The sequence below is a fragment of the Myxocyprinus asiaticus genome, chromosome 31 (genome assembly GCF_019703515.2).
Source record: "Myxocyprinus asiaticus isolate MX2 ecotype Aquarium Trade chromosome 31, UBuf_Myxa_2, whole genome shotgun sequence".
NCBI classification, from domain to species: domain Eukaryota; kingdom Metazoa; phylum Chordata; class Actinopteri; order Cypriniformes; family Catostomidae; genus Myxocyprinus; species Myxocyprinus asiaticus.
This window is the reverse complement of record NC_059374.1, coordinates 32,527,866-32,546,487: the sequence shown is the minus strand read 5'-3', so window position 1 is coordinate 32,546,487 and position 18,622 is coordinate 32,527,866. Positions and strand designations below refer to the sequence as shown.

The window sequence follows — 18,622 nt, the reverse complement described above, 5'->3', positions numbered from 1 at the left end:
ACTTGCAGAAGGACAACCATCACTGCAACACTCCACCGATCTGGGCTTTATGGCAGAGTGGCCAGACAGAAGCCTCTCCTCAGTGATATAAACACACAAAAAAGCACCTAAAGTACTCTCAGACTGTGAGAAACAAGAGTCTCTGGTCTGATGAAATGAAAATTGATCTGTTTGGTGTCAGTTTGAAGCGTCATATCTGGAGGAAACCAGGCACCGCTCATCACCTGTGCAATACCATCCCAACGGTCAAACATGGTGGTGGCAGCATCATGCTGTGGAGGTGTTTTTCAGTGGCAGGGACTGGGGGACTGATCAGGGTTGAAGGAAAGCTGAATGCAGCAAAATACAGAGATATCCTAAATGAAAACCTGGTCCAGAGCATTCAGGACCTCAGACTGGGTCGAAGGTTCACCTTCCAACAGGACAATGACCCTAAGCACACAGCCAAGACAACGCAAGAGTGGCTTAGGGACAACTCTGTAAATGTCCTTGAGTGGCCCAGCCAGAGCCCGGACTTGAACCCAATCGAACATCTCTGGAGAGACCTGAAAATGGCTGTCCACCGACAGTCTCCATCCAACCTGAGAGCTTGAGAGGCTCTGCAGAGAAGAATGGCAGAAAATCCCAAAATCCAGGTGCGCAAAGCTTGTCGCATCTTACCCAAAAAGACTTGAGGCTGTATTAACTGCCAAACGTGCTTCAATTAAGGGTCTGAATACTTATGTCAATGTATTTCAGTTTTTTATATTAATAAATTTGCAAAGTTATCAAAAATCTGGTTTTTGCTTTGTCATTATGGGGTATGGAGTGTAGATTGATGTGAAAAAAAATAATAAGTGAATGCATTTTAGCATAAGGCTGCAACATAAAAGAAATTGAAAAAAATGAAGGGGTCTGAATACTTTCTGAATGCACTGTACCACCCTTAAAACTCTTGAAAGTTACTTGAGAAAGATAATTATTATAATCGGTGCAATAAGATAGATGCAACTGACATGTCAGTTGGTTTGGCTGTATTTTTTTTGCTTTCCCAGATGGCTCATTGAATTTAAACTACAACACTTTATCTGTTGGACTGATGCCTGGGGACGGTTGCACCAGCTATGTGTAAGTTACAACTTAGCCTAGTTGTGGCATAAATGGGCACTAAGTCACAATTTACTTATGTGTTAGAAGTACTGATTTTCAAGAACGTACAACTTACCTCTTTCGGAATGGAACTTCTTACAAGTTTTCACCGCTACAAAAAGGTTTTCACTCTTAATGGGCTGGCCCTGGAGATACACAGATTAAGAGAAACTTTAGACATATTTTTACTCAGTTCTATACTAGGGATGCACCGGTATGTGAATTTTTGGCCGATACAATACCGTCTAAAAAACAAATTATAGACCAATATGATAACGATACTGATATTTTGCCAATTATTTGTTTAACTTAGAAATTATGCTTTAAAAATGTACAAAAGCTTTTTTTTTTTTTTTACTGTTCTAACAATATATAATTTCCATTGAATATGGATTGGATCTGTTGAACAAAGGTCAAAATTTTGAGAGCCACAATGACATAGAAATAGAAGATAAAAATATAAAAAAGATACAAAAAATAACTAAATATGATAACATGATGATTGATATGACAAAATGTTATTTTGTACTTCTGCTGACTGAAGCGCTGAATGCAGACTATATTTTAAAATGCCTTTTAAGTTTTAGTAACCACAAAAGGCCATATTGTTATTTTTTCTTAATTCAATCAATCATGCAGAATTAATTTATATCATACTGATGTCTCAGAAGTCAAAGTCTGCTGGTTTCAAAGTGTTTTGAACTGTTTCTCTCATCATGTAGCCTATAGGTAAGTGCCGATTTCTGTCACATCCGAGAAAGAAACAAATGAGAAAGAAAAATAAAATATTGCATGTTCTTAGGAGTGCCAACCCTTCTGGATTGCGCATTTGAATTGAGTTTTTACCAAGTGTGGTTCTAATTAATTGTGAATTAAACAATCTGTTTTTAATATCTGCGGTTTCATGCTAATAACCAATATGCTGATGGTTTTCATTTGGTCAATAATTGGCTGATAAATATCGGCAGCCGATACATTGGTGCATCCCTACTCTATACCAGTAAAAAGATTTAACAGCAATAAAAGATTAGTCACTCTTAATATTTTTGTCCTGTTTTCCAGTACAAATACCTAAACATCCTAAAAACAAGATACATTTACATTTATAGGAAAAATTTAAAATAAAAAGAATAGTTTTCAGAGAATATATCTTTAATTGGGTTTATTCTTCTTACGACACAAAATAGTTTTCTAATAGCTGTTTTTGTTTTAAGCCTAAACCTCACTTAATTTATTTTTAGATTAAAGGCCAAAACATACTCTACACAAGTACGTGAAGGCAAACACTTCGATTTCAAGTGTAAATGAATTCCAAAATGTCTCAGAAAGCAATTTATAACATAACGCAATTACACGATGCATTCTCAACATTGCCACCAGGGGTGCTATAGCGAGATTAGTGTGAACTGTCCACTTCCACAGTGAGTTTTTTTTTTTTATTTCAAGCCAACTACTCTCATGGCGGGGCAACAGTTTGAAGAGAATATTGCTGAACAAGTAAATAAAAGTAATATTATTTATAGCAACTTACCAGAACAATAATATATCCTATTTAATGGAACAGACATTTGAAGGTAACTCTATCGGACCTGCCACGTTAATGCAAGAACGCAAGTTAAAGTTGCTGTAATAATTTCAGCCGTTCTACTTCCACGAGACTGAGCCTTTGGATAAGTCACGCCCTCTCTTTCCAAAACCTTTAACTTCAGAAATACCAAAATGAGCTTTATAGACCAATCCTTTGGTAACATCACACATGGAAGTGAAGGCAGAAACCATCTGCAAACAATAAACTTTTATCGGATTTCGTTGTTAAAAATGATTTTGAGGGTTCTCGTAGATGGCTGTGGCTTCAAGCCATCAACAGAGCTGACTGGACTGAGAAGATCATTTCAACTCACTGCTTTGCAGCAAACATATAAAGCGAACATTACAGATATGTTATTAGCTCATATTGTATTGTTTGTATAGCTAAGAATATTTGAGTATTTATGATGATTTTGTGTCGTACTTTCGTTTAATCATCTAATCTGTCAAATCTAACACAACAGTCTATTGGCTTTCTGCCACTACTTACTGCGCATGCAGTTTTGTAAACAACAGGATTGGTCTATTGAGAGCAGAAATGGTTGTTAAAAACAACAGTAGTAAAATAGTGCCCCTTAACTGTTATGAACAACATGGCTTAAAATATGCCTCAATAGTTCGTTGCAACTACAATACAATGAGAATGCGCAAAATGATTGACAGGCAGAAAGCGTCAGAGACCGCAGCCCGCTGACACATTTTTGTTTGCTGTTTACAGAGTCTAGAGCTGTCACAGAGACCAGTGAGATATATCAGAGCTATTATTTCATTAATATCTTTCAGGAAGTAGGAACATTTTTTTGCATCCCTTTCCATGAAAAAATCTCTTACTGCACCTTTAAACATATGGCAACGCAGTGGCCAAGCACTTGCATCTGCATTAAGGTACTTGCATAGAGTTTGCCTTTATACCTAAAACAAGAGAATTTTTTGTAAAAATCTTTTGCGTTGTTTTTTTTTAAATTTTAAATATAATATTCATTAATTGTTTTGTAGTTTAGAACAGGAGCTCCCCAGGGGGCTGCAAGGGAGTCTGCAGAAAATTGCGAAGAAAAAAAAGTGCATAAAATATTTTTGAAAAGAAGTTTGACATTAAAGAATTTTGCATTATTACAATTTCATTTTGCTTTCTTAACCCTTAAACTCATACTTTGGGTATTTAGAGACCCGGGACCTCATTCCACCCCGTGTACCTCATCCATTTTTTGGAGTTGTGCCCACACCTCTTTAGTATTCCTCAATCCATCTCTTATAAATAGTGTAACACACAAAAAATGGCAAAATTGCAACAAAACAAAAAAATACAATAAAATTGTATATTGTGTATAGGGTCTCTAGAGACCCGAGGCATGCAAGATTGTCATTTTTTTTTTTTTTTTTTGCACTTCCATAAATTAGATTTAATCTATTTAAGTTTACTATCACAGGATACATATACTGTATCTTTGTTTATTACAAGAGAAATTAGTAATATATTCAAACAAATAAATACTATATCACATTGAAATTCTGTGCAACAATGAACTATCAACAATGATGAATTATCAGTATTTTATATGAGTATACACATAAATAATATACATGTTATTTCTTACTCAAGGTGGCACTGATGTTTCAATGATATACTTGATTTACATTTGACATTGCTATTTAACGAAGACACAACATCAAGTAAACTAATAGCAAGTACAACACATGAACAGTATAATATGACTACTGTCATTAAGGTGTTCTACTGAAATAATGTAAGTTGTGCATCTATTTAGACTCAACAAGTGCCCGAGAAAATACACATAAGACACACATAAGCTACACATAAGTTACACATAAGTTACACGTGTAGATTATGTGTTATGTGTAGCTCAATATGTGTTTCACAGCCAGTTGCATTTCATGAAATTTCAGTGTGAAAATAATTAATCCTGTACTTGATTTGTCCTGATTTGTTGCATTATCTATTTAATTTATGAAAAATAAAACATCAAAATATATCAAAATATATTTTAGTTTATTGTTTTCTAATTGTCTTGAAAATATATTTACAATTTTACACTATTTGGGCATTTTGTAAATCCATTGTTGATAGATATAAATGCCGGGTCTCTAAAGACCCGAATATGTAAGAGTGTTTGGGAAAATAACCATGCATTTAAGGGTTAAGACTGGTCAAAAATCATGAGATTAATTACTGCAAGAAATAAAAAGAATCTGCCTATGGTTTTATGATTATGGTTTTATTTCTACTTAAAATATATCTACCTTTAGCTGCCACCTTTACTTTGTTCAACAGGAATTATATGGCCATATTCTCTGTAAAACTTCTTTGGAACTATATTTATTGTAAAAAGCACTATACAAATATTGTATATTTGAATTTAATTGAACATGTTTCTCCTCAGGTAGTGATAGTGAAAAAAAGATTTAAAAAATACAATGTAAACTTAATACAAAGAAAATATAATTACCTTTGATAATATTTTGCAGACTGAGATTTGCAAAATGTTAGGGACTAACAGCTTCAGTCACCGTTCACTTTCATTATATGGAAAAAAGATGCAGTTAAAGTGAATGGTGACTGCGGCTGTTATTTTGCATAATACAGTTGAAGTCAGAAGTTTACATACACTTAGGTTGAAGTCATTAAACCTCATTTTTTAACCACTCCACATTAGCAAACTATAGTTTTGGCTAGTCGTTTAGGACATCTACTTTGTGCATGACATGAGTAATTTTTTCAACAATTGTTTACAGACAGATTGTTTCACTTTTAATTGACTATATCACAATTCCAGTGGGTCAGAAGTTTCCATACACTAAGTTAACTGTGCCTTTAAGCAGCTTGGAATATTCCAGAAAATTATGTCAAGCCTTTAGACAATTAGCTTCTGATAGGAGGTGTACTGAATTGGAGGTGGACCTGTGGATGTATTTTAAGGATTACCTTCAAACTCAGTGCCTCTTTGCTTGACATCAAGGGAAAATCAAAAGAAATCAGCCAAGACCTCATAAAAAAAGTATTAACACCATGGGACCACGCAGCTATCATACTGCTCAGGAAGGAGACGCATTCTGTCTCCTAGAGATGAACGTAGTTTGGTGCAAAAAGTGCAAATCAATCCCAGAACAACAGCAAAGGACCATGTGAAGATGCTGGAGGAAACAGGTAGACAAGTATCTATATCCACAGTAAAATGAGTCCTATATTGACATAACCTGAAAGGCTGCTCAGCAAGGAAGAAGCCACTGCCCAAAACTGCCATAAAAAAGACAGTTTGCATGTGCACATGGGGACAAATATCTTACTTTTTGGAGAAATGCCCTCTGGTCTAATGAAACAAAAACTGAACTGTTTGGCCATAATGACCATCGTTATATTTGGAGGAAAAAGGGTGAGGCTTGCAAGCTGAAGAAAACCATCCCAACTGTGAAGCATGGGGGTGGCAGCATCATGTTGTGGGGGTGCTTTGCTGCAGGAGGGACTTGTGCACTTCACAAAATAGATGGCATCATGAGGAAGGAAAATTATGTGGATATATTGAAGCAACATCTCAAGACATCAGCCAGGAAGTTAAAGCTCGGTCACAAATGGGTCTTCCAATGGATAATGACCCCAAGCATACCTCCAAAATTGTGGCAAAATGGCTTAAGGACAACAAAGTCACTGCCAAATGTATTTGGCTAAGGTGTATGTAAACTTCTGACTTCAACTGTATATCCAAATAATATATTTTATGAAAGAAAGTCATGTTGGGTTAGAATAACATGAGGGTGAGTAAATGATGACAGAACTGTAGATTTTTGGTAATCTAACCCATTAAGAGTTAAAGCAGCGCTTATCACTAACAGTTTAAAAAAATAAAAAATAATAATTACTTGTCCCCTGGAAATATATGTCCTTCCAAATCAATCTAGTGAGTTTTGCTCTTTCATCAAACAAACAATCCAACTTTTTTACATGTCAGTGTGTGTCTGTATGAATTTCTGGTTAAAGTTTTAGTTATGGATCTGAGGGGGGCATGCAAACACCAGATAATGTCAACTCTGAGGTAAGAGTGCTTAGCACTGCTCAAGGGAGAGAATGTTTTGCGCCAGACACAGTGTGAATATTAAAGACTGGCAGATTCCAGACATTTATACTCTGTGGGGACGAGAGATAAAACATTAGGGCAGGAGAGGAGATCTGCCCCTGACTACAAGCTGTTGCCCTTTTAGAATAGCCTGTAGTTGAGATGACTGGTGTAACTGTGCTACAAAAAGACGTGGTTATTTAATATATTATGTTGGTTTAATTATTTATTTAATCCTTATGTTGGCTTGGTAAGCCCACTGAAAATGTATTTCTTTCTACAAGGTTTGACATGGTTGAGATAAGACATTTTTGCACAAAAAAAAAAAAAAAAAAAAAACTTACACTACCATTTTTCTTTATAATGTGTGTTATACAATGCATTCTAAAGTTTAATTATTAGAATTGAGGTGTTTTAACACCACCTGAATAAAAACAATTCCAGAAGAATAGGGCTATTTGTCACTTAAGGGAAATATAAATCTACAACTACAAGGGGCTTGCACACAACGAACGCAACCTTGTGCTACAAAAAATAAAAAAACACAGCTTTTTTAACCACTGAAATTATATAAAAAACTGCAAGTATGGCACAAAGGTCTAAGACATCAGTCTAGTGTATGTTTACATAAGAAATCATCTGAAAAACAGCACGGACAGACTCTGTATGAACGGCCCCAGCGGTTTTGAGTCAAAAATCCAATTGCAAAATCGCTTGAGTTCTCTAGCAGTAGTTATCTTTCAAAGACCAAGTTGAAAACTAGATTCAATTAGCCTTAAATTAGAATAACTTTTGTTCTAAACTAAAATTCCAATATTGTCATACTTTGTAATGGCTCTTGGATAAACAGGTGAACACTATAAAACCAAACTGGGATACAGTAAGGCAAGGTTCAACTGCATATACTCAAAATACATTTTAACCATAAGGTTTTCAATACATTTGTGTTTCTTATAAATGTCAGGTAGGGGCAAGTTGTCACACTGATTTACCATTAACTAATTACAATATCTGTTGGCCAAAACAATGGTTTGTTGTTTTTGTACATTTTGTATGATACCCTTTCCACTTTTGCATGTTAACTATTTATTAATTGTTTTGTTTCACAACTGTTTAAAGTTTGCTTAAAGGAACATTCCGTTAAGCTCAAAAGCTTTAACTTAAGCTCAATTAAAAGCTTTTGTGGCATAATGTTGATTACCACAACAAAAAATTTTTTTTGACTTGTCCCTCATTTTCAGTTCAATGCAAATATCTGGGTTACAGTAAGGCACTTAAAATGGAAGTGAATGGGACCAATTTTTTAGAGAGTTTAAATGCAAAAAAGTGAAGCTTATAATTTTATAACAGCACTTACATGAATTCTTCTGTTTACAAAAAGTGATTTTAAAAAACAATGCACCGTGATAAATATTCAATTGAGAAAATAGTGTGATCCTGGTCTCCCCGAATACATTTCAACACTGTCCCCAAAATAATATACCTTATTAAAAGGAAAATTTCCATTCCATCATGAGGTGAGAACTGACAAGCACATTTGCATCTGTGAACAAAAAGTGACTGAAAGGTACGAAAAATGTAATTGCTTCATATCACTATAATAATATATAAAAGCTTTTCAAATATGACTCTTTGGTTTAACTAAATTTAGAGTCCCAAACTGATTATGAATTCTGAAATGCAATATTTCAAACAGAAACCTTAAAGTAGCATATAAATCAGTGACTTTGTAATGGTCCATAATGATAACAGGGGACAGGCTCTTTAATGCAGTTGATGCTGATGTCGGTAAACAGCCTGGCTTCACATTTTCATACTCAATTGTGAAAAATTTGAAGCATATCACTTCTATAGGAACAAATGGCAGCTGAGACTAAAACAGGATAAAAGACCAGGAATATGCATTAGAACAAATGGATTTTTAATTTGATTTAAAAAAAAAAATTCCGGGCTCAAACCCAGAGGCTCTAAATCTTCATCATGCTCATGTATTAATTTATGCGATTCATTTTTCAAAGGTTTTAAAACTTTGGCAAGCCGACAAGGCTTTAAGACGTACTGCTGCATAAAGAATCAAAACAAAACAATAGGCTATGTACTAAATTACTTCACTGAAATTACACCTTAAAAGCGAGGTGTACAATTTCTGTGGGTGGAATTGCAAAAAAAAATGGCTTTCTTCAAACAGGTTTCCCAAACAGTCCACCCATCTTCCAATGGCCGAATAAAGATAGTCCTGCCCGAAACTCATGCAATTGGTGGAGCCCATATAGCTATGTCATGCTGGTGTCTAGACTTTTCAACAGACAAATTACTTGCTTACTGTTACATTTTAAGCTGAGGTGAGATACAGGGCCGGAGTGGCAATCGGGAAAATCGGGAGAATTCCTGCTGGGCCCAGGGCTGGAGTGGGATTTTACTACTATTTATTTTACTCATTTACTTGCATTGAATAGACCAACAGATGCTGAGATATTCTTCTAAACATCTTCATTCATGTTCTGCAGAAGAAAGTCTTACACATCTGGGATGGCATGAGGGTGAGGAAATGATCAAATATCCCTTTAACATTCATTTATTTTTACAACACATACAATGAAGTCTTATGACAAAGTGAAAATCTTAGTGAATGCCGTATGTGGTATAATGACATGGAGAGCTTTGCATATGTAATTGCATATATTTCATATTTTTGCTGTGATCTTGTTTTATTGTTATCATCTTCACCTCCAACCCCCCTTTTGGGTGTGGGCTTACTTGGACATGACATCCCGGGCTGAATATGAATCCCAGTCCGGCCCTGGTGAGATAAAATCATTTTAAAAGATACTCTCCCCAGTTTTTTCCTCCATAAAAAGGATTATCCCTCAAGAAATTAATAGTGGTTTTCAAAAATAAGTTAAAACGATGTACACTTACATGAGCTGAAGACTCCAGCCATATTGGCAGCCTAAAAAAAGCAGTTTTAATATACACAGAGTGGCTCGCCTCATAGGGGCCACCAGGCTAAGATCACATGATAAGCTGAAAACTACTCATGTTATCTGACAATTTCAGACACTGAATAAATTAAATATGGCTTACTGCGAATAAAGCATTTTCTTTTTTTTTTTTTTTACAATGGCACTGAAAACTGAAAACTTTTGCTTTAGTGTGATGTTGAATACTTGCTGCTAGGTGTCAGTATAAGTTTGCAAGGTCTGCCCACGAAACGAAGAAAAAATTGCACGTTTAACATAAAAAAATAAATAAAATAAAAAGTACATACTTCACCTATAAGGGATTAAGCTATTTAAAGGGATAATTCTCTTACCATTTACTCAAACTTGTATGTCTTTCTTCTGCAATATATGAACAAAGATATTTTATGTCCTCTTTGGAGCTTGAAAGTCACAATTTTCTTTCCTCATGATGCCATGTATTTTGTAAAGTGCACCAGTCCCTCCTGCAGCAAAGCACCCCCAAAACATGATGCTGTCACCCCCATGCTTCACAGTTGGTATGGTGTTCTTCGGCTAGCAAGCCTCACCCTTTTTCCTCCAAACATAACAATGGCCAATATGGCCAAACAGTAACATTTTTGTTTCATTAGACCAGAGGACATTTCTCAAAAAAGATGAAAGGGGAAAAAGATATTTGCCCCTATAGTGCACTTGCAAACTGTAGTCTGGCTTTTTATGGTGGTTTTGGAGCATTGACTTCTTCCTTGCTGAGCAGCCTTTCAGGTTATGTTTATATAGGAATCGTTTTACTGTGGATATAGATACTTGTCTACCTGTTTCCTCCAGCATCTTCACAAGCTCCTTTGCTGTTGTTCTGGGATTGATTTGCACTTTTCACACCAAACTACGTTCATCACTTGGAGACAGAATGTTTCTCCTTCCTGAGTGGTATGATGGCTGTGTGGTCCCATGGTGTTTATACTTGTATACTAATGTTTGTACAGATAAATGTGGTACCTTCAGGCATTTGGAAATTGCTCGCAAGGATGAACCAGACTTGTGGAGGTCCACAATTATTTTTCTGAGGTCTTGGCTGATTTCTGTTGATTTTCCCATGATGTCAAGTAAAGAGGCACTGAGTTTGAAGGTAGGCCTTAAAATACATCCACAGTTACACCTCCAATTCCATACACCTCCTATTAGAAGCTAATTGGCTAATTGTCTAAAGGCTTGACATCATTTACTGGAATTTTCCAAGCCGCTTAAAGGCACAGTTAACTTAGTATATGTAAACTTCTGACCTACTGGAATAGTGATATAGTCAATTAAAAGTGAAACAATCTGTCTGTCTGTAAACAATTGTTGGAAAATTACTTGTGTCATGCACAAAGTAGATGTTCTAAACGACTAGCCAAAACAATAGTTTGCTAATATTAAATCTGTGGAGTGGTTAAAAAATGAGTTATAATGACTTCAATCTAAGTGTATGTAAACTTCTGACTTTAACTGCAAGTGCAAATCATGGTACGGAAACTCTTACCTTACTAAGATTTGCACTTTCTCCCCTGTCAGCCATCTCCACATACTGATTAGAGGTGTGTGTGAAAGGTGTGTTAAGTGCTCTTGCTATGTGTCGAGGTTACCTACACACTGTGGTGAGTGGCTGTTGACAGTGGTGGCACAGTGTTGGGCAACTGGAGAGCGCTCAGGCAACGTGCAAAGTTCTGGAACCGCCGTTAATCGAGGCCCCTTTCCGTCCTCCCAGATATACAGCGCCACCTGTAGGATGAGGTGTACTTTGAACCACATACAGCTAAAATTCCTCAGTGCTTTTGAGCAAGTACACCTAAAGATGGTTCTTCAACACAGCTTCAGGCCAACATATGAATGAAAACAAGAAAGTAGAAATATCAGGTCATGGTATTTATGATAATTTCAATGCCCTCATACATACGGATAACCATTTACAATTTCTAACAAAAATATCACATAAAAAAGACATGATCGATAGAAACATATTCAGTAGATGTACCTGCACGTATAATGATGGACATGTGCAATAAATTTATTGTGAAATAAAAAAAGTTATATTTTGCTGCTTTTAGTCCATATCGATTAGCTTTAAGGTAATCTATATGCTAGTGTAATTCTAAACATTGACAAAATTAGTTTTCAGAAGATAAAAACATTTAAAATCTTTTTGTTTGCCATACTGGATTTTCACTGATAACTAGTGATGTGTATGCAGCATCATTCAAACACAGTACTTTTTTTATTGCCATTGTAGAAATTCACTATTCACAGTCAGTCATAAATACTTTAATCCATTAGTAAAAGTTTCCAATAATAGGGTGGTTTACTGAGATTGTATTTGACTGGTTATGTGATTCTAACATGGCAGCTCCTATTAGGGGATCCTCTCCATGTAGAATAAAAGGTTTTTATAAGGTTACTGATATGACTGGAGTTTCATCTCTTGATTTGAGTGCTCACGATTTTCTAAATTTGTTTCAAAATTACTGTTAATTTGTTTTACGGAGGAATAAATTACTGAGTGCATGTTTAAGTGCTAAACAATGCAATATCTCACGTGAACACACAGACACCATAAATTCGTTTCTCTCAAAGTGCTCATGAACAAGCAATAGACGTCAAGATTTTCAAATAAAAATTACTTCAATTTAGGATTGTTTTAAACCAAAACCTATCGTATACCTTCAGAAGACTTGGAATATGAGGTTTGAGTTGCATGGATTGCTTTTATAATACTTTTGGGTCCTTTTATAAGCTTTATAGTGAAACACTATCCACTGCAATTGTAATGAGAAGATGGACTGTGATATTCATTAAAACAACTTTTATGTTCTTCATAAGAAAGAAAATCATACAGGTTTGGAATGACAAAAGGGTAAATTATGAGAGAATTTTCATTTTTGGGTAAATCATTCATTGATACCAATTCATTCATTACTGTATGTATATTTATATTTTGTTTCTCTGTTTGATTAGGCTTTTAATAATGTTTAAATGGCTTAATAGCTTATTTTTGTGTAAATATTAAAATTCAAATAGAAATGATGCAGAGAAGGGGAAATAAATATCAGGAAATGTTGCAAGCCAAATTCAAACTCACATAACCTTCATGAGCACCACTGCAGCTCACAAGTGCTAATAATTAATTCTTTAAATTAGTGCAAACAAATATAAATTTATTGTTGATGATTTGGAACATTAAAAATCCATCAAAAGCAAGGTAAGAAATGTTCTTATTTCTATATATATATAATTAGGTCCCCGAAACAGGACAATGTGATTCTCGATGTGCATCCTAATAAGTTATCAGACTGTCTGAACTAAGCTCTGCAGGGAGCTCTGTGGAGAGGAACAAACTAAATGAGACATGTGAGGGAGAAAAAACATATTACTTATCCTGAAAAAGGTACAGAGAACATGGTGTTTTTTAGAGACTATGGACTGAATGGGGTAAATCTTTTTTCGAGAAGAATTTGATGGAAAGAAAGGGTGTGTGTGTGTGTATGTGAGTGAGTGAGTGAGAGAGAGAGAGAGAGAGAGAGAGAGAGAGAGCAAGAGAGAGGGTGAGGGATAGATTAAAGAAGTTTGGTTTGAAGCTTTCCATTGCAATGACATAACACCTACCATCAAGTTCATCAACCCCTTTATTAAAATTAAAATAATGACAAAGTCCATCACTGGAGCTGATTTAATACTCGATTAAGGGAGAAGAAAATTCTCACCTCATGTTTTAGATCTATGGTGAAGTCTGACTTTAAAGGCTCTTGTTCAATTTTGCTTGCCAACCTAAAAGGCAAAAGAGCAGCAAAATTAATGAACTAAAACAAAAACAAGAAATATAAATAACACTCAAATACCTCTCCAAAATATAACATTTCAAATCAGACCAACAAAAAGTATGAAAAACAACCAAGTTCCATGGCAACATATGTACCATGCAAACTGTAATCATTCTATAATGTACCATGGTAACAGTGATGGGTAAATTTCTCAAAGTAAGTAATCCACTATAAATGACTAATTATTTCTCTAAAATTGTAATAAGATTATTGATTACTTCATCGGAAAAGTAATCACATTACTAAATACTTTCGTTTTGTTACTTTCTAAAAAACGAATAATTATTTTTTTCTTCTGCTCAACAAAGTGAAAATATGTATGTATTTCCTCCTTGTTCATTGTCGCACCCGAGTCATACATTTGTAATAAAATGACTAGTTGGGGCGCAAACCTTTTAGCTGTCACAGAAAAACAAAGAGATGTTCATATTAATATAATTCATGTTTTAAATAAATAATACATATTTAGAAATATGTGTGATCCAAGTAATGTATTTAAAAGTAATGAATTTATTAACTGTAATCTGATTACAAAAATTAAAATGTTATGTGCTACACTGTTTTTGACTAAAAAGTAACTAGATTCATTAGTGCATGTTAATCCAATAATAAAAAAAGCTTGTCTGTGAAATCTTTCCATCAATATTTAATAACTTGGTTGCCTCTAAAATGACCCCATTTCAGCTGGCGCCATAAATTCCTTTTATTTTTCATCCCCTCCCCTCCAACCACCTGACTCTATTCAGGTATGTAACTGTAACTTTTCTTAATCTCACAATCTAAATTTTTTCTAATTGAATATAACATTTTATGTCAGATAGCAACTGAGGTGAAAAGTTGTGAGCAGACATAATTTTTTTATTTTTTAAATAAACTTTCAGAAACTGTAAGAATAACACAAATAAAATAGTTTTAATACATTTCATTTACTGGGACAATCTTTTGTAAAAGCATATCAAAGTATAAAAAAATGTAATAATAAAAAAGTATTAAAAGCATATAAACAGGGTTGGGAGGGTTACTTTTGAAATGTATTCCACTACAGATTACAGAATATATGAAGTAAAATGTAATTTGTAACATATTTCATTAGTTTACTCAAAGTTACTCAGTAACATATTCTAAATACTTTGGATTACTTCTTCAGCACTGGTAGATTTTTTCACTTGTTTTAAATATAAAAAAATCTGCCAGTACAGTAAGACAAAATACAGATGTTAAAACATATTCTAAAATAAAATAAAAACTAAATATCTTATGCAGTGTTGCTTCTAAAAAAGTTTTTTTTTTAGATAATTTTACAGAAAAACAAAACAAATTCTCATGAAGAATAATTTTTCTTTGCCCTAATATCAAAGGTCTTACTAGAGAAAAAAGATAATGATCTAACTATTTTCTTTATAAAAAAAATATAGTCGTGCCTGGTAACAGGTGCAAGTAACATGGCCAGAAATAGCATTTTAGCTTAGCATAAAGCTAAACATTCACTTGACAATTTACATGAGGTTTATTTCTATTTCTGCTGCTCCAAACTTACTTCTCTGTCTGCTATCTTAGGAAAGTGTTTCACAGCTGTTTAAACGCCCTTTGGATCACATCATTTATTTGGATAAATGTTTTCCAACTAAATAGACTAAATATTAAATTAAACAAATGACAATAAAATGCAAAGTAATCTCTTCAGTAAAATACTTTTTGAATGTAACTGTATTCTGATGACCAACAATTTAAAATGTAACTGTAGTGGAATACAGTTACTAATATTTTGTATTTTAAATACGTAATCCTGTTACATGTATTCTGTTACTCCCCAACTCTGCATATAAAGCATATATTGAAATAGCTCAACCTAAGCATATTCGTTCTAGTGACTTCAGTGATTCATTCTAACCTGTTGACAAGAGGGATGCTAAGCGCCCATCCAGCAGAGAAGTCTGGGTACTTGAAGGCTGTGGGGTTTTCAGAGAAGGCATAATGATGGATGATGGTGGACTCTTCATCATGTAGTGGCTTGCCAAGAAACCACTCCTGAGGACACAATGTGGAGATCACATACTGAGTGATGGTCATCTTAGGCTAAATTACACTGTTACAGCTGCCACCCATTTAAATGCCACAGCTTGCACAGCTGGGCAAATGGAAATAAAGAGTTTGGCTTGAATGCAATGATTTTGAAATCTGATCTTGTCTGCTTGTAAATTGTATGAATCATATCAGTTAAAAAGCTTTCCAGACACTGTTTACACTTTTAAAAAAGATATTCAGGACCTCGTTTCCCAAAAGCATTGTAAGCCTAAGTAGACTGTAAAAATGATCGTATGAATTATCTTAGAATTATGGGCTGTATCCCAAAAGCATCGAAACGTAAGTAGTACTTGAAAATCTATGTAAATCTACGTGTGCTCTGGAATATTCGTAGAGCGCTTACGAGCATTGTAAGGACACAGACTTATGCTGGACAATCACAAAATTTCACAGTTAATGTTGAGATTATCACACTTCATGCAGTAGTATTCAATGTGACCAAGATACTTTTATTTGGAATTTTGTTTGTAAACAGAATAGCATTATATAGGTCTACTTATCAAATCAATTAGCCTATATATTTTGATTAGGCTATCTAACCTATAATAATATACAGTATAATTATATAGTTAGAAAAAATTCATAAAATAGATTAACAAATGACTGCAAAAATAATTATGCCTAAATCAATAAATTACCTACACGGATTTGTGTGCACAACCACATAGTTGGTACAAAAAGGCAGCACGACTGTTTTGCAAATTAAATTCAGAGGGAATGGAGGTGTTTTATTTAAGAGTAAAATTGTCTGTCTTGGCTTGTCAAAATGTCTTCCCACTTTTCTCCTCTTCAACAACCTCCTCATCTTCCCCTCAGGCACTCAAGTGCGCTCTTGCCTGACAACAATGTGCAACATTGGCAATTATCACTTTGGGGAGCAAAGAGCAAACCTTCGCTTGATTGGTGCTCAGCCTCCAGCTTTCTACTTTGCACTCCGCTGATAACATGGTGAACCTCATTATATTTAATACATGCTTTTCATTGACAGGATCATTCACAGTGCCTTTGTGGCTAACGGCAGTCCATTAACATATGTCTTAACTGACCCTGGAAGCAAATGCACCTCAACCCACAGACTTTGTGAAAACGAAACATTGCAAATGCACATCTGATGAATAAAGCAGTGATTGTCTAAAGGTAAATTGTAAGTATTTATAAAGTTATGCACATATATAATGAAGTTACACTGACGACTGACACAACACTGTTGCATTTCAGCACCTCAAATATGGACAGCAACTCTCTTAAGTAGCACTTAAAACGCACATAAAACAATAAAGAATGTTTTTAAAAATCTATATACATTATATATACACTGGTGGCCAAAAGTTTGGAATAATGTACAGATTTTGCTCTTATGGAAAGAAATTGGCACTTTTATTCACCAAAGTGGCATTCAACTGATCACAGTGTATAGTCAGGACATTAATAATGTGAAAATTACAATTACAATTTGAAAAAAAATGTTCAGAGCTTCTTAAACTACTTCAAAGAGTTCTCATCATAAAATCCTCCATGTGCAGCAATGACAGCTTTGCAGATCCTTGGCATTCTAGCTGTCAGTTTGTCCAGTCCAGTTACTCAGGTGACATTTCACCCCACGCTTCCTGTAGCACTTGCCATAGATGTGGCTGTCTTGTCGGGCACTTCTCACGCGCCTTACTGTCTAGCTGATCCCACAAAAGCTCAATGGGGTTAAGATCCATAACACTCTTTTCCAATTATCTGTTGTCCAATGTCTGTGTTTCTTTGCCCACTCTAACCTTTTCTTTTTGTTTTTCTGTTTCAAAAGTGGCTTTTTCTTTGCAATTCTTTCCCTAAGGCCTGCACCCCTGTGTCTTCTCTTTACTGTTGTACATGAAACTGGTGTTGAGCAGGTAATATTCAATGAAGCTGTCAACTGATGACATGTGAGGCATCTATTTCTCAAACTAGAGACTCTGATGTACTTATCCCCTTGTTCAGTTGTACATCTGGTCCTTCCACATCTCCTTCTGTCCTTGTTAGAGCCAGTTGTCCTTTGTCTTTGAAGACTGTAGTATACACCTTTGTATGAAATCTTAGTGCATGTTAATCATTGTATAGCCTTCATTCCTCAAAACAATTATTGACTGATGAGTTTCTTGAGCTCTGAAGCTGTTTCTTTTTTTGCCATTTTTGACCTAATATTGACCTTAAGACATGCCAGTCTATTGCATACTGTGGTAACTCAAAAACAAACACAAAGACTGAGGCTTCATTTAATGAACCAAATAGCTTTCAACTGTGTTTGATATAATGGCAAGTGAATTTCTAGGACCAAATTAGCAATTTAGCATGATTACAAAATGTATAAAAAAATGATTGTGAAAAAATGATCAAAATTACTTTTTTCAAATAATGATGGTGCTGTTTTTTATATCAATAATGTCCTGATTATACTTTGTGATCAGTTGAATGCCACTTTGGTGAATTAAAGAACAAATTTCCCTCCGAAACAGCAAAATCTGTACATTATTCCAAACTTTTGGCTGCCAGTATACATACACACTGAACTACTATTTTACTGTACAAAATTAAACTAAATAGGTAAAGTTAATCAATACAAAATTTTATGTTGGATTGACAAAGCCTTGTCTGAAAATTTAAACTAGCTTTTAAACTTTGAAGTTCGATGGTTACACAGACATTACAGTAAAACAAACCACCAGCCACAGTAGCTATCTTATTAGATTTTTAGACAGAATAGAGAGAGAGAGAGAGAGAGAGAAACTTAAAGGTGCTGTAAGTGATTTTGTTATGGAAAGATATGCAAAAATGTTCTTACTCATCTAAAAATATTAATGAAATAAGTGCCCTGAGATATCTCACCGGTCTCTGTGACAGCTCTAGACACTAGAATGTGTCCGTGGTACACGGACAATGATGCTTTTGATCTGTCAATAATTTTGCACATTCTCAT

At 34.7% G+C, this 18,622-nt stretch overlaps 1 protein-coding gene across 3 annotated transcripts in view; it reads right to left on the bottom strand.

Annotated features, from left to right (window-relative positions):
• LOC127421922 (beta-1,3-glucosyltransferase-like) overlaps positions 1-18,622 on the bottom strand; it is a 114,664-nt gene that overhangs the window by 9,746 nt on the left and 86,296 nt on the right. For all 3 annotated transcript variants that reach the window (XM_051665145.1, XM_051665146.1, XM_051665147.1), the window contains 4 exons: positions 15,488-15,624; positions 13,480-13,543; positions 11,372-11,503; positions 1,205-1,274 (listed from right to left, as the gene is read on the bottom strand). In XM_051665145.1, the coding sequence (XP_051521105.1) occupies positions 1,205-1,274; positions 11,372-11,503; positions 13,480-13,543; positions 15,488-15,624 (403 nt within the window). The remainder of the gene's footprint in view (positions 1-1,204; positions 1,275-11,371; positions 11,504-13,479; positions 13,544-15,487; positions 15,625-18,622) is intronic.